Source organism: Dreissena polymorpha, chromosome 14 (genome assembly GCF_020536995.1).
Source record: "Dreissena polymorpha isolate Duluth1 chromosome 14, UMN_Dpol_1.0, whole genome shotgun sequence".
NCBI lineage: Eukaryota > Metazoa > Mollusca > Bivalvia > Myida > Dreissenidae > Dreissena > Dreissena polymorpha.
The window spans coordinates 66,641,402-66,658,496 of NC_068368.1; the positions used below are offsets into that span (position 1 = coordinate 66,641,402).

At 36.6% G+C, this 17,095-nt stretch overlaps 1 protein-coding gene across 11 annotated transcripts in view; it reads left to right on the forward strand.

The window, feature by feature from the left end:
• LOC127858464 (neurofascin-like) overlaps positions 1-17,095 on the forward strand; it is a 254,106-nt gene that overhangs the window by 54,732 nt on the left and 182,279 nt on the right. For all 11 annotated transcript variants that reach the window (XM_052395649.1, XM_052395651.1, XM_052395650.1 and 8 more), the window contains exons 6-16: positions 1,414-1,553; positions 2,389-2,455; positions 2,793-2,918; positions 3,211-3,319; positions 5,539-5,717; positions 7,899-8,042; positions 10,122-10,247; positions 11,539-11,733; positions 13,154-13,312; positions 14,375-14,554; positions 16,400-16,633. In XM_052395649.1, coding sequence (XP_052251609.1) covers positions 1,414-1,553; positions 2,389-2,455; positions 2,793-2,918; positions 3,211-3,319; positions 5,539-5,717; positions 7,899-8,042; positions 10,122-10,247; positions 11,539-11,733; positions 13,154-13,312; positions 14,375-14,554; positions 16,400-16,633 — 1,659 coding nt within the window. The remainder of the gene's footprint in view (positions 1-1,413; positions 1,554-2,388; positions 2,456-2,792; positions 2,919-3,210; positions 3,320-5,538; positions 5,718-7,898; positions 8,043-10,121; positions 10,248-11,538; positions 11,734-13,153; positions 13,313-14,374; positions 14,555-16,399; positions 16,634-17,095) is intronic.

The following is a 17,095-nucleotide window of genomic DNA, read 5'->3' on the forward strand; positions in this document are numbered from 1 at the left end:
CATAATGAAACAACAAAATTATTGCCATATAAACTTGTAAAGGTTACAGACACTACAAAATTTAGAACTGGAAAGTTTGACAAAGAAAAAGCTCTCATTCGAATATCTTTGCTAGAAATGTGATTTAAATGGTTTAACTACTTATTATTATATACAGTCGAGTTCTAGATGTCAATAAAAGTTATAATTAATGTCATTTTGTACACAATGTTGGCATATAACAACAGTTTAGTGTATGAATTTCAGTGTTGAAACAAAACTTATACTGACGGTATTTTGCTTATAAAATCCATAATATTTTACCGATTTCTTTAATTCAAGAAGCAACATTTGCAGGATAGAATTCTGAATAAATCCAGACCAATAAATGCACAATTTCAGTATGATATTTCGAGAATTCTCTATTTTATATTCAAGCTTTTTTCGAGTGAGACTGCATAACGCTCAAAAATGGCCATTTTTAGAGCTTGTTTCCATGCATATCTCAAGAATGGGTTACACAAATCTCTTGAAATTTTCAGGAAAGTAAGAGAAGTATATGCCAGGCTTACCAATCTTTTATATTGGTTCATATTGTGTTTACTTTTTCTTTTTCATGCATTAACATGAAAATTCCCTTATGAGCACCAATACCGTGTTTTAGCCGATAGTATTCTTTGAAAAAAAAATCGAAGAAAATGCTAATTTGAGAATTTTAGCAGAAAACATTTTAGCAGACGACAAATTTCCCAGCATGCAAAGGCTTAATGCGTTTGGGTACACATCGGTTTTTTTTTTCTCCACTTTTTGGGAAGATAGCCCATGGCTTTGGAATTGGGAATTTTATCGGCATTTTCATGAAATTGGGAAAATTAATTCATTAGCCTTTTTTTCCACACGAAAAGTCCACTAATTAGGGAAATACTAAATTTGATATAACACTTTATTATCATTAAAATTAAAAGAACAAAATCATACAAAACTTTGTTAGATGTAATTGAATTAAAATTTAGATAAAATACGCATAATACACGTCTTTCTAAAAAAAAAAAAAAAAATTTTTTTTTTTGGGGGGGGGGGGGGGGGGGGGGGGGTAAATTCGGAATTTTTTTGCCACAGTTTATGGAAAAAAGTATAAAAATTTTTGGGATTGGGAACATAGCCGAATTTCGGCTATAAAATCGGGCCAAAACAACCCTGCACAGGCTTATCAGGGATAACGCTTTCTGCCTTGACTGGTTTTTCTCTTAAAAGAGACTTTTTGAAATTAAAATAAATCCAAAAAAGCAGATAGTGAAGCCCTTATTAGTCTCTGCAATCTGCACAGGCTGATCTGGGATGACACCAGGCTGATCTGGGATGACACTATGCACATGCATTTTGCCCAGTTTCTCTAGAACTCTGCTGATAAAAACACCTTATGTCCTATTATAGTGGCCAATGCGTTCCCTGGTGGGGATGGATTGTTCCCAGACAATGTGGAGGCGTACAGGAGCAATTACTTGAAGATGGACTGTATCAATGTCCCCAAGAGTGTCCCGGCATGGACATTCAACTGGCAGAGAGGCAAAATGGTAGGTCGCTATGAAATTCAGCATGAGTGGTTGGTGAAATCAAGACTTTGGGCCAGGGAAATTTATAGCATTTTCTGAAAAAAAACTTATATTTCTGTTTTTGAAAGTGACACTATTTTGGCATTTGGGGAAAATAGCACTGTTTGTTTGGTATTTTGGGGCAAAACAGCAACATTTTGGGATTTTGAGGACAATTGTCCATATCATTTTGGATGTAAATTCCTTGGGTAAGATTTGTTTTATGTTTAAATAGTAGTGTATTATCTGAAAGAATGTTTTCTGAGGGCATGACATCAAGAATAGACGAAAAAAGTCAGGCAGTTACTCTTGTCATAGACAGCAAAATCAATGTTCAGTATTGTTCAGCTTGTCCCAGACCATGAACGAACAATCAGAGCATTGCCATAATATAAGTAGTTACATTGTTCTTGTATGATAAGACAGAAAATATAATTAGATGTAGTCAAAATGATCAAGCAATATTTTATCCAGCTCCGATCAAAACCAAGAGTTTAACCACTCAAGCAAAAAAAAAAATAATTTTTTTTTTACAAAAAAAATGTTTCTCTATTTTACCTTTATATGACTGGAAATTGTTGTAAAGTTTTGCTTGTTTAGGTCATTGTAAAATTGCATTAGTCCAGGCTTGTGCTTGGTTTTGTAATTCATAATGTCTTTTTACTTGTCATTAAATATCTATCAGAAAAATGTTCCAAAAAAACTGGAAAAAAACACGCATCAAACTTATTTACTAAGTTCAAAATTAAGGCAAAAGCATGTGTGGACACCCATTAAGACATGTATTATCTTATCTTGTCAACTGTTTGTGTTTTAGGTTGCTAACACTTTGTCAGACACCAACCCAGTGAGCGTTGGAGAACGTATGATTATTGACCCAAATGGTAAGTTGATTTATTGTGCCTTGTTCTATGAAGTTCTGTTTTGATATTACCATATAATGTAACTTATAATTCTTTGACGTCTTCAACTAAGACCTTGATTGTACAGGATGAACTGGTCCATTAATGTAGTCTATTCATTTTTGATAAGTAATTAGTACAACACATAACAGAAGGTAATGGCGCTTGAATTGTCTAAACTAGCCTTTAAGCCATTTCTCTTATTTTGCTCCCAGTTTTCATTAATTTAACTGTGCAGACTTCTAGGAAAACACTTTTTGAACCGCCATAAAGCCAAGTTTTTCCAAAAAGAGGCTCATTTATTTTTGTTCTACTTCAGGCTCTCTTCACTTCCTGTGGGTGGAGATGTCAGACAATGGCTATATCTACGCCTGTGAGACAAAGAACGAGATCATCTTGATGGACGTGAGGAACACACACACCATGAAACTCAATGTGCAGTCAGGTATGTGGAATGTATAGGAAGACTTGACATATGGGCTTACTTGCTTAGAGCTGTAGACTTTGCAAGGATTGCAGGTTCGATTCCTGGCACCTTTGATTCAAGTATGGCAGTTATCAGTTACTTGCTCTTGTAACTTGCACTGGTAAAACCAGCATATGATGAAAAGTATGAGTAGCAGGGACCCTCTTTAAACTAAAAATTCCATAAAAGCAAAAATTGTCATCCCTCATTAGCCTTTGCGGAAAGCATTAAGACAATTTTTTTCAAAATGAGGCTCATATTCTGTTGCTAGGAACTGAACGAGACCGGACCCCAGAGCTCAAGTACAGCAGTGATGTGACAGTGATGGCGGGGGACACTGCAGAACTGACCTGTATCTTCACATACTACTCTTCTAGAGGGTAAATATCAGTAGCACTGCAAGACCCATATTAAATGATACGTAAGCGGTATCCAACAGTGTCCTTTATAGGCCACACGATTCGTGCTATTTTTCCGAAGATTGTGCTCATGTTCAGCATGTGTGCGAGAAGATTCACGCACTCAATATCAAGGAGTATTTTTAGCTCTACTGGCAGAAGGCCAGAAGAGCTTATGTCATGGCGTGGTTTCCGTGTACGTCCGTCCGTGAGTGTGTAAGACTTTTTCTTGTTTACGCGATGAAGTCCACAGTTTTCATCCGATTCTTTTCAAACTTGTTCAGTGTCTTTATATTAATGAGGACTCGAACCCTATTAAAAATGGGTTACATCAGATTCTTGGCAAACTTGCACAGTGTCTTTGTATCAATGAGGACTCAAACCCAATATCGAAGCAGTAAGTCCAGAATGACTTCCCCTTGAATTTGAGAAAACTTTGAAATCCCGCGTGTTTATGCAATTAATTCCACAGTTTTCATCCAATTATTTCCAAATTTGCACAGTATCTTTATATCAATGAGGACTTGAACCTTATTGAATATGAGCAGTATCGGAGAAACAAGTACACAATAATCTCCCCCTGAATTTGAGAAAATTCTCCTAGTTTGCGCCATTAAGTACACAGTTTCCATCTTATTCTTTCCAAACTTGCACAGTGTTTATAGCAGTAGAGCGATTCAGGCCCTCATGGGCCTCTTGTTTTCATATCAAAGCTATATTGACTTCACTGACAATTTTAAAAGCTGTTTTTACTGTCGTCTGTCATTTACTTTAATCTCTCTACCAAACTAAAGGCACAGCGTAGTAGTGTTAAAAAATTAATTTTGGCCAATGAAAGTGCATGCTTTGGACAAGCGACAGCACTCCTAGGCAGACGACGTGTGGCACAATTTCCATAAGTGCATGGTTCTTTGGTAGTTTGTTGGCTTCGTTTTACCTACCACAATAATCGGACCAATCCTTGTGGAAATTTTGGATTTCATGCATATTTTTGTCAAAATTAGACACCTTAAGCTTTTCAAAAAATAATCATTGAACTCAAAATGTACAATAGAAATGTTATGTTGAATTTTCATATGATACAAATTGTAATCCGAAACATACTTTCAATTTTGTATGGTAACATGATGTTTACAAATTCTAGCTTCAAATGAAGTGAGGTTATGTATTTTGTGTTTGTCCTTAGGCTATAAAATGGCGCCAAAATCATGCTGCATGTACAGCATCATGTCATCTGCATGGAAAGTGTGCATGTGTCCATTTTTGTGTTGACACTTAAAAGTGCAGATCTTTGCTGTTTTATTAAAAAGCAGTAAACATTGTATTTACTGACTTGACGGTATGTGATAATGTACAAACAATTAAATATTAAAACTAAAATGTATATAAATTAAATTTGGTAATGCCCCTCCCCCCTGCTCTGTTTCAGAAATCCCACTATTTTTTTTTAAATGAGGGGGGATTTTCCCCTTACTTTTGGATTTCTAGAATAGACACTGTAACCAAAAGTAATAGGACCGATGGCTTAGCTACTTTTGTATTTAAGTGGTCCTTTCCAATATTTGGTGGCCATGTCTAATGACCCGCCAAACATGGAACACTCTAGAGGCAAAATTCTTATCAAAATCTTAACAAATCTTAGTCAAAAGATTTTTCTGAACAGCTGGGTTCAAAACTTGGCTCTGTGAGGTTTAAAAAAAAGTTCAGTAGGCAACATTTAAGGATGAACTTATGAACCCTCTAAGTCAGAGTTGTTTGGGAAATTTTCATTGTTTTCATCTATATTTTCATGGTATTTTTAGCTCGGCGGTTTCTGGAGAAAACCCGAGGTATTGTCATAGCCAGCTCGTCGTGTTGTGTCCTTCATCGTAAACCTTAACATTTTGTCAAGGTTTTGAACATTGGCTCTAAAATCAACGTGCTTCAACCTTCAACTTTGAAACTTCATATGTAGCTGCACCTTGATGAATTCTATATGCCACACCTATTTTTGGGTCAATAGGTCAAGGTCACTGTGACCTCTAAATTTTTTTAAATAATTCTGACAAGTTTTCATTTATTAAAAACTGCAACCTCAGCCGAGTGTTGCACCTGTTATGCGGTGCTCTTTTTTTGTCTATTGTATTTTTAAATGTTATTCAGTGCAATGCTACAAATATTGTTAGATTATGATAAATTATTATGATTAATGTTTTTTTTAGTGAAAAGCTGGACATTACGTGGACTTTTAATAACAAAGAAGTGGGTCATGGTTCAATGCTAAGGTTGCCCAATATCAAGGTTCCTGATCAGAACCAGAACAGTGAGGGAGAATATGTGTGTGAGGCAAAACTGGGTCTACTACAGCCAGTGAGGGGAAAAGTGAACTTGAAAATTACAGGTATGAATGCAGGTTACATACCAGTATGTGTTAGACCAGACTGGGTATGTATAGACAGTGAGGGTAAAGTCAACTTGAAAATTACAGGTAAGAATGTGGGTTACATACCAGTATGTGCGTTAGACCAAGCTGGGTATGTGTAGACATAGAGAGTAAAGGTCAATCAGGGGTGTCAATTTTCCGGATTATTCCGGAAATCCGGATTTGAGCCGTCCAGGGTTGATTTTAAGATGAATGTAAATATGATGAGTTTGTTTAAGTGAGGTGGGGGTAGGGACAAATTCTTTTAGTGCGGGATCATTTCAAAACGAATATCGTTATAGCATCGTTGTCATTCCAGACATTTGCGCTTGGTACTGATTTTATTTATTGATTTCTAATTGGTAAGCGGCTGGCACTGACATAAGCAGTAACTGACAAAGTATAGCACTGCAATATCATATTTTAAAACAATACGTTATCCATATTGTGTTTTGACTGTGTATTTGCTAGGTTACTGGTTACTAGTTTTAATTTTCTGCAGTCAAACGATTTGCATATTTTATTTTTCATATGCAAATGATGTATCGCAACATGTTTTCGGATACAGTATGGTTTGTCAATATTAATTTATTTTGGACGTTCTTTATAACATTTTTTAGAATGACGAATACACATGTTGTGTTACCGATGGTTTGGTTTATAATATTTTGAATTGTACTTACCAGATATTGCACCTAGAAAGACTATAAAAAAAAGAACAATAAGCTAGGGCTCGGGGGGTTCAGCCCTCTATTCCCTTTATCCTACAGACTCAGACTCTGGGCTTAATTTTCCGGATTTCAAACTTGGGACAATTGACACCCCTGTCAACTTGAAAATTACAGGTAATAATGCGGGTTACATACAAGTATGTGTGTTAGACCAAACTGAGTATTTGTAGACAGTGAGTGTAAAGGTCAACTTGAAAATTACAGGTAAAAATGTGGGTTACATACAAGTATGTGTGTAAGACCAGACTGGGTATTTGTAGACAGTGAGGGTAAAGGTCAACTTGAAAATTACAGGTAAGAATGCAGGTTACATACCAGTATGTGTTTGAGGCAGGACTTTGTCAGATGCAGCCTGTGAGTAGAAAGGTAAAATAAAAAATTAAGAATGTTGGTGAAATATTAGTATATTTTTGAGGCAATTCTGAATAAATTGCAGGAGTTGGATGGTAATACATGTATAGAAAGCACTAGAAATAATGTAGATTTCATACAAGTATGTGTTGGTGTAAAGACTTGGTCAGTTTGAAACCAGTGTGGGAATAGGTAAAGTTGAAAATCACAGGTAAGAATGAATGCTACATATCAGTAAGAATGTTTATTAGACAAGACTGAGTCAGTTGCAGCAAGTGAGTAAGAAAGGCAGCTTGAAAATCTTTAGTACATGTTTTTGTTATTATGCCAGAAGTTTGCTAACAAAATAGTTTGCAATAAAAATGTAAAGGGCTCAACAGTGCAGCTTACTTGTCAAAAAAAGGTGCAATGTTTGCAAATCAAAATTCATGTTCATGGTTATAAATAGAACATATTAAGATATGTGATTTTCTTAAATATAATTCAAAACAAAATATGCCTGCAGTTTGCACAGGCTAATCAGGGAAGACACTTTTAACCTAAACTTGTGTTTACCTTTAAAGAGATCTCCTTTTAACAAAAAATACTAGAAACGGAAAGTGTCTTCTCTAATAAGCATGTGTTCAATACACAGGCTTATGTACAACACACTTTAAACACATGAATAAAGTCCAGTTTTTGCACAGGCTAATCAGGGAAAACAATTTGGGCATAAACTTGAGTTTTGCTAAAAGAGATTTTCTTTAAACAAAAAATACCATAGAAGCGGAAAGCGTCGTCCCTAATTAGCGTGTGTGAACTACACAGGCAAATGTACAACACACTTTAAACACATGAATAAAGCACAGTTTTTGCACAGGCTAATCAGGAAAGACAGTTTGGGCCTTAACTTCAGTTTCGCTAAAAAGAGATTTCCTGTAAACAAAAAATACCATAGAAGCAGAAAGTGTCGTCCCTAATTAGCGTGTATGGACTACACAGGCAAATGTACAACACTTTAAACACATGAATTAACCCAAGATTCCCAAGATTGCGGCTCATGTTGTGTCCCTCTATAATGTTTATGTACTCCTTTCAGCGCCCCCAGATTTCATCAGAAACAAAGCCCCTGCCCTGACGTCAGTCCCCGTGGGTCAGGACGCAGTGTTCCACTGCGGGGCCACCTCACACAAGTCCTACATGAAGCCCCCAGTGTGGATGGTCAACAGCAAGCCACTGATAGGTGAGCACAATATTGAAATGGGTTTGTGCAGTTAAGTACCTAGTAATTAAAAAGACCTATTTTTACCAATCTGAAGATTTCCCAACGCAAAATTTCCCAATTGCAGTGTTTTTTGTGCTATTTTTTATACCCCCACAAACGAAGTTTAGGGTGGTATATAGGAGTGAACTTGTCTGTCTGTCGGTCTGTCTGTCGGTCCGTATCATGTGTCCGTTTCTAATTCAGGTTGTTTTTATCTGATCTTAACCAAACTTGGTCAGATGTTGTATCTAGATGATGTCTATGTCAAGTTTAAATATGGGTCATGCCAGTTCAAAAACTAGATCACTGGGTCACTTCGTGCGTTTTAAACATTCAGCATGTTGTCTGCTCTCTAATTCAAGTACTTTTCATCTGAGCTTCATCGAACTTGGTCAGAAGTTGTATCTAGATGATGTTTAGGCCAAGTTCGAACATGGGTCATGGCAGGTCAAAAACTAGGTCAAGAGGTCACTTAGTGCGTTTTAAACATTGAGCATGGTGTCCGCTCTCTAATTCAAGTAGTTTCGATCTGATCTTCACCAAACTTGGTGAGAAGTTGTATCTAGATGATGTCTAGGTCATGTTTGAATATGGGTCATTCCGGGTAAAAAACTAAGTCACAGGGTCACTTAGTGCGTTTTAAACATTCAGCATGTTGTCCACTCTCTAATTCAAGTAGTTTTCATCCAATATCTTCACCAAACTTTGTTAGAAGTTTTATTTAGATGATCTCTATGCCAAGTTTGAACATGGGCCATGCCAGATCAAAAACTAGGTCAGGGGTCACTTTGTGCGTTTATTAATATTCAGCATGGTGTCCGCTCTCTAATTCAAGTAGTTATCATCCGATCTTCACCAAACGTGGTCTGAAGTTTTATCTACATGTAGATGATCTTAAGGCCATGCTCAAACATGGGCCATGCCAGATGAATAACTAGGTCACGGGGTCACTTAGTATGTTTTACACATTCAGCATGGTGTCCGCTCTCTAATTCAAGTAGTTTTCATCTGATCTTCACCACACTTGGTCAGAAGTTGTATCTAGATTATGTGTAGGTCAAGTTCGAACATGGGCCATGCCGGGTCAAAAACTAGGTCATGGGTTCATTAAGTGTGTTTTAAACATTGAGCATGATGTCAGCTGTTTTTTGTGAAGACAACATGCACAATATTCTGTGTCAATGCGGCATGTGGGGGTATAGGTCACGTCTGTGACAAAGCTGTAGTTTACATTGGGGCAGTACTGGCGCTTTTCTCAAATGGGCTTAAAATTGCCAGTGAGTGAAGTGATGTCCTGCATTTTGTCCACAATTTTAGCCAGTTTTCTCTTTTGAATGCACCTTGAAGGCCACATTAATTGCCCAGTCTTCGTGAAACATGATCAGAAAATTTGTCCCATTTAAAGATTTGAATATCTGTCATGTGGGGTCAAAAACTAGGTCACTGCTTCTTCACTTATCAAGCGATTGGATTGAAATACTTAACTATGTCATCACCATGAAGTTAAGATATTCAATACTCATTTTATATGCTCATTAAGTGATCCACATTTTCGTAACCCATTGGCATAGCTGATTTGCCAGCGGAAATAAAGCATTTTTAGTTACTAGTAGTGTGAAAAAGCTCTAGTAAAAAATGCTATGTATTTTGGCGAATTCAATTAGTGGATTTGGTTGTTTTTCTGCCAAGAAATGTAAAAAAATAAACTTAAGTAATTAGGAATTTAAAAAAGAAGACCTTTAGAACAAGAATACAATTATAATCACTCTTATCATAAATAACTACATGTATTTGAATAAAGGTTTAGAATTCTAATCAAGTTGGTTTGCACGGAGTGGTGATTACCTGTGTATGCATAGTAAAAACCCTGAGTTAATTGTTGGAGTTTTTGTATGACAGATAATGCAAGTGTTTCCAAACTTGTATCATCAATTATTTCCATTCTTATTTGCACAACATTGCCTTTTTTACAAGCTATGCATGAATGCATTGTTTCTTATGTAGGAGTGCTCAGACTATACAATATTCATTGCTCTTTAACTGCATATTATGTCACAGGATGCTTTCCCAACCACTTTGACTGCGGAGCTAGTGGGGACGGCTTTTCCTACTGTATCCCGGACAAGCAGGTGTGTGATTCCAATCCGGACTGCCCTAACCAACGGGACGAACAGAATTGTGGGGGTATGTATCTTGAACTTGTTTTGAGCTGCTGTTTTGGAAAACTGGGCTTAATGCATGTGTGTTAATTGCCATCCCACATTAGCATGTGCAGTCTACACTACAGCTGTAACGATTCGGTTCGATGCATCGAAAAACCGGTTCAACGCTGCCGATTTGATTTCGATACCAATACGGCCAATTTTGATTTGATTCACTGATCCGCATTTTAAACCTTACTTTACAAATCCGCCGTCTAAACTTTCTTGTCATTTGTAATACGTCTCTTGATTGGTCAGTAGCCAATATGGCATCTAATGAACGAATGAATGAATAACATGCTAAGCATTACAACAGCCGGTAAAATGGCTTCTTAAACCACGCTGAAAGACGCACCGTCAAAATTTAAATCAAAAGTATGGGAATATTTTGGGTTTCGCGAAGGTTTTGATGCAAAGACAACTTGCAAAATGTTTTTTGTTGACGTAAGTTGAAATCAGTCAGCTGGTTTGTTGTCCCCTACCGGTTTTACTGGAGGGGACTTATGGTTTGCGCTCTGTCTGTCTGTCTGTCATTCAGTCACACTTTTCTGGATCCTGCGATAACTTTAAAAGTTCTTAATATTTTTTCATGAAACTTCAAACATGGATAGATGGCAATATGGACATTATGCACGTCATTTCATTTTGTTCCTACGTCAAAAATTCTGGTTGCTATGGCAACAAATAGACTAGAAATACTGCTGCAAATGGTGGTTTTCTGGATCCTGCTATAACTTAAAAAGTTTTTAATATTTTTTCATGAATCTTGGAACACGGATAGATGGCAATATGGAAATTATACACATAATTTTATTTTGTTCCTACGTCAAAAAATCTGGTTGCTATGGCAACAAATAAAAAACTATTCTGACATTGGTGGAATTTCTGACAATGGTGGAGCCGGTAGGGGACTTTTATTGCTTGGCAATAGTCTTGTTTTTTTTCTTCCCCCACCCCCCATCCCCACCCCCCCCCCCCCCAAAAATGTCATCCATCAGGAAAAGTTAACACAGCGGACAGGAATTTTTGTTTAAGTTAACAGTGCATGTATTGTAACATTAATTTATGATATTAACTGTGTACATCAGACTTCTTGCTGTATTATGTATATGTATGTATACATATTATGTATATGTGAATAAAGAAATAAAATAAAGATGAAAACTTGCCTTTTATAATTTTGTAGGTAAATTTTATGGGCTACCAAACATTTTATTTTACCTGAAAAAAGAAATTTTTCGGACACTGTATATGTGCACGTTTTGGTTTTCCAGTAACAATCACATGTGGTGAGGGTACTAAACCTTGCAAGGGTCATTGTATCTCTGTGGCCAGTGAGTGTCCAATGGTCATGCCAACATGTACATTCCCTGGATTCGGGTGCGACAACAACAAGTCATGTCTGCAGGGTAACCAAGTCTGCAACGGCAAAAACAACTGTGGGGATGGCTCGGATGAGTTGGGATGTGGTAAGTGGATATGTCTTCCGATATAGAATTGGGTTTTTCCGTCAGTCCGTCTCTTCGTCTGTCACAAACCTTTTAAGGGCTATATCTCAGAAACTATTTAATTTATCAAAATAAAACTTCATAGGTGTATATATATATCAATATGGAGAAGTGACATTAACAAGAACCATAACCCTTCACTTTCTTTATTAAGAGTGATAGCCTTTGTTTTTTATGTGATGTAACTTTTCAGAGCTATATCTCAGATACCATTCAAGACTTCAACATGCAGCTTCCTTGGTGTTTTGATATTAATGAGCAGAAGTGCCATGCTTAAGAACTATAACCTTTCACTTTTTAAAATAAGAGTTATTGCCCTTTGTTGTTTTTGTATGATGGAACTTTTCAGGGTGCTATCTCAGATACAATACAAGATTTCAACATGAAACTTCATTGGTGTATAGATATAAATGAGGAGACTTTGCCATGCATAAAAACAATTACCTTACACTGAAATATTTTGAGTTATTATACTGCATATATACAGATTAGCACCATCCATAAACACAATTTATTTTGCGGGGGATATCAATTGAAAGAATTTGCTGGTTCATCATATGAGCCGTGTACAGGGAAAACCAGGCTTAATGCATGTGCAGAAAGTGTCGTCCCAGAATAGCCTACGCAGCCTGCACTGGCTAATCAGGAACAACATTACGCCTTTATGGAATTTTTCGTTTAAAGAAGTTCACTTTAAAACAAAAATTAAGTTTTGGAACATATTGTCGTCCGTGATTGGCCTGTGTGAACTGCACAGGCTAATCTGAGACAACACTTTACACGCATGCATTAAGCCCCGTTTTCCCAGAGCAATCTTCTTACATGTGTGACCAGCCATGCACATTTTGGTCCAAATGATATATTAAACCAAAGTTGTATTTTTATGTCCCTCAGTCTATACTGAGGGACATACTGTTTTTGCCCTGTCTGTTGGCTTGTTGGTTTGTTTGTTTGCGTCAAACTTTTAACATTGGCCATAACTTTTGCAATATTGAAGATAGCAACATGATATTTGGTATGCATGTGTATCTCATGAAGCTGCACGTTTTGAGTGGTGAATGGTCAAGGTCATCCTTCAAGGTCAAATATATGGGGGGGCATATTGTTTCACAAAAACATCTTTTCTTAAATGTTTTATTGTAGCCCTGAATGTGTATAATTAGATTTCATAGTTTATTTTGCTATTTGCAAACTATTTATTGTATGTTTAAAGGTTATCTTATCAACAAAGTTTTATTATCAAGAAACAACCTAATTAGAAGAAAGACTTTGTTGTCTTTTAAAGTTTGGTCATTTCTTAAAACAAGAAAGAAAACACCCTTTGTTGCATTACAAATTTTCATGATTACTTACCAGTATTTCTCTCATTATTCCCATGCAGCTGGCGGAGCAGTGATAGAGCGCGGGCAATTCCGGTTGAACAGTGAGCGTACAGAGTTGACCCTTCCCAAGGTGAAGATGGAGAATATCACGTGTTTCCAGTGCCTGGTACAGAATGAGTATGGCGTGCTCTTTGGCGACGGATGCCTAACTCCTATTGGTAAGTGTAGATTGTGGTTTTTAACCCACCGTTTTTCTGATGTTTACTTGAAGGGCATGGAGAGTTGTAAAATATACATGTAAATTGTGTTTTAATATCCTATTGGTGAAAACGTAGCTTAAAGTATGAGCATGAAGTGTTGTCCCAGATTGGCCTGTTCAGTCCGCACAGGCTAATCAGGGACGACACTAATTTTTATAGAAAGTGTCATCCCTGATAAGCCTGTGTGGACTCTACAGGCTAATCCGCAAGCATGGAACACAGAGATATGCACACACAAAAAACATGCATTTTTAAAGATTTGCAAATAACAGGGAACAGACCAAATTTGATTTAATGTAAACCAATGCGAAATCATAACTTTTATACATAACAAGACAGTATAACTTGTGTTGTTATGTCCCAACATGTAGGGGGCATACAGCAGTTGCACTGTCCCTCTAGCATTCTGTTTCTGAAGTTTTTTTATAGACCTTTTCAAGTTTTGTTGTGTGAGCCTATGTGTATGAGTAACAGATTAAGTTCGCGTAGCTTGCACTCTGTTCAGGTTTTATGCTGTTTGCTGTTCATCGGTATCATAGGGTTACAAACGAAGCCTTTAAAATTGTATCATATTAAGAAATTCTGAAAAATAATTTGGGTTTAAAAAGATGAGAACCGTTTACAGTTTACAACTCATTCTCCAGCTTGTGATAGTGCCTATTATGTAGATATATGAGTCATGCTCTTTGAAAAGGGGGTTTAATTCATGTGTGTAAAATGTCGTCCCAGATTAGCTATTGCAGTTTGCACAGGCTAATCAGGGACGAGACTCTCTGCCTAAACTGGATTTTTTGCTTAGAAAAGACTTTCTGTAAATGAAAAATACCATATAAGCAGAAAGTGATATACCTGATAAGACTGTTTGGACTGTACAAGCTAATCTGGGACAACACTTTACGCACATGCATTAAACCCCCTATTCACAGAGCACGGCCCATATCTATTTTCTACCATATGTATAATACTTTGGCAAAATGAAGAGAAAATAATTTCAAACAAGTTGTATTTTTGTCCTTGTAGATAAAATTAAGCTGACAATACCTCCCAATGACACGTACTACACGCAGCCTGACAGTGTGATCAATGTAGGAGTGGACGCCACAACAGACGTTGATTGGATGAACCAGATGGCCTTCAAATGGTACTGGTACCGGCCCAAGGTCGTAGAGAGTGGGCCCAACGAGGGACAGGAGATCATTGGTAGGGGGCGATACCCTTGGGTATAAAACAGGCATATTTTCTGCCCATTTTCCTGAAAAATGCAATTTTAAGGATTGGAAATATATATTGTCCAAAAAGTACTCTGATATGGGAAAAACAATAATAAAATTAAAAGAACAAAATCATAAAATTTGGTTATAAACTTTGTTACAATGTAATTGAAATAAAATTGATATATGATAATCATAAGACCCCTATTTAAAAAAACTAAAAATAATAATTTCATAATTGGATTTTTATGCCCCCGAATCGATTGATCTGGGTATATTGTTTTAGGCCTGTCTTTCTTTCTGTCTGTCATTGTATGTGTGTGTCCCAAAACTTTAAGGTTGGTCATTACTTTTGCAATATTGAAGATAGCAACTTGATATTTGGCATTCATGTGTATCTCTTGGAGCTGCACATTTTGAGTGGTCAAAGGTCAAGGTCATCCTTCAAGGTCAAAGGTCAAATATATGGCTTCAAAGCGGCGCAGTAGGGCGCATTCTGTTTCACAAACACAGCTCTTGTTGTTGTTTTTTCAAATTGGGATTTTTCTTTTACGACTTTGCTTAGGGAATGGGTCTGTTCCAACGCCATAAAAAACCTGTTAAAGGAACCTCACAACATCAGAACCATGATTACAGTTGTGTTTTTTTGTCAAAATTTTGTATAAATAATTGTTGAACTTAAAATTAATGAAGGTTAAAAATGTAAAAGTTTCTCATTTGCAACTTCATTTCACAAGCAAACAAAATCATAATTTTTTGTGAAATGCATTGCTATGCATTGTGTTCTAATATGAACCACGACCAAAACTCAACTTCTGATAGGCTTTATAACCAGGTTTTTCTTGCACTTGAAATAGTCAACAGACATTCAGCTGCAAATTTGTATTTTTATGAAGGAGGCTTGCTTTCCATGGGCATTTGCCATTAACAACTTCATTACTTGTAAAGCATCTGTTTTCATGTAACCCAGTTACAAGTTTAACATTGAAATTGCTCAGGCGTTATCACGGGTTCGATCCCCACTGTGGGAGCGTTCTTTACATCTCCCCCATAGACACCAAGTACAAGTTATAGTCTAGGAAACAGACTCCAGAGTGTTTCAAATAAGCCTTTGGCTTTCTATGCAATCAAGCTAAAATTAATTGGTTTAAACTAAATAAATTGGTTAAAAACTAAGTTAGAAATTAGGTCATGCATCTTTCATAAAATGTTGTGGAATTTTATCAAAGTGTTTACATTTTTAATCATTTTTTACTCAGGAGTAAAGTGAAAATGGCTTAATGAATTAGCATAAAACCAGAACAGCCTCTAAGAAACTGGCAGTCTGTTGAATATTTAAGCTGTTTGCTGCTCATTAGTATCCTAGGGTTGGAAATAAAGCCTTTAAAAATGTAATCCATTAAGAACTGTCTTAAATTTAATTAAATTTTCTAAGCGACTAAAAACAAAACAAAGTCTGTATTGAGTGGAAAAGGGTTCTAGATACAAACAGCAAAATTGCATTTTTATGTCCCCCAGATTATACTGGGGTACATATTGTTTTTACCCTGTCTGTTGGTTTGTTTGTTGGTTTGCGTCAAACTTTAACATTGACCATAACTTTTGCAATATTGAAGATAGCAAATTGATATTTGGCATGCATGTGTATCTCATGGAGCTGCACATTTTGAGTGGTGAAAGGTCAAGGTCATCCTTCAAGGTTAAAGGTCAAATATATGGGGGACACAAACACATCTTGTTCATTTTAAACTTTATATTATTATATGGGCCTGTGAGTTGTTTGCTATTCTCAATTTCTGTGTTGTAAGACATTCTCAACAATATTTATTTACAGTACGAGAGCAGCTTCCGCCAACAGACATGTACAGGGACTATTTCTCTGTATCTCTATCTGGCAAGAATCTGACCATCACGATACCGAAAGTAGATCGCGAGGCATCTGACAAGACCCAGTATGACCTGTACAACGTACTGACTACAGACAGACTATTCCAGGTTGTTGTGGCACATAAATATGACTCTGTGGAGCGCAATTTCACCGTCACTGGAGAGAAAGTAGAGCCACCAAGTGAGTTGCCTTACCTGCTTGTTATGAAGATTGGTTCTAGTCTCACAAATGTAATTTCTATATCTTGAAATTTTATTCTTAACTGGAAATATTGACCAGTCGAGTACACCAGTGCGAGTTACACCATTACAAACAAAGTATAACGGAAGTGGTATTTTGTAGTCTCATTTTCAGTTGGTTGTTTAATGTGGATAAAATGTGATTATTTTGTAAAGGGTTTTTACTTCCACATTTCTCAAGCCAATTATTCCATACATTCCTGAGTTATTTTCCCTTGAATATAAATCACAAAGCTTTGCTTGGATATATGTCACTTTTGTGACAACGCTGTAGAAGAAATTTACCAAGTTAATGCTGGAAAACTTGTATTTATATGAACATTTGAACCGTGCTCTGCAAAAACAGGGCTTAGTACATGCGTGTAAAGTATTGTCCCATATTAGCCTGTACAATTCACACAGG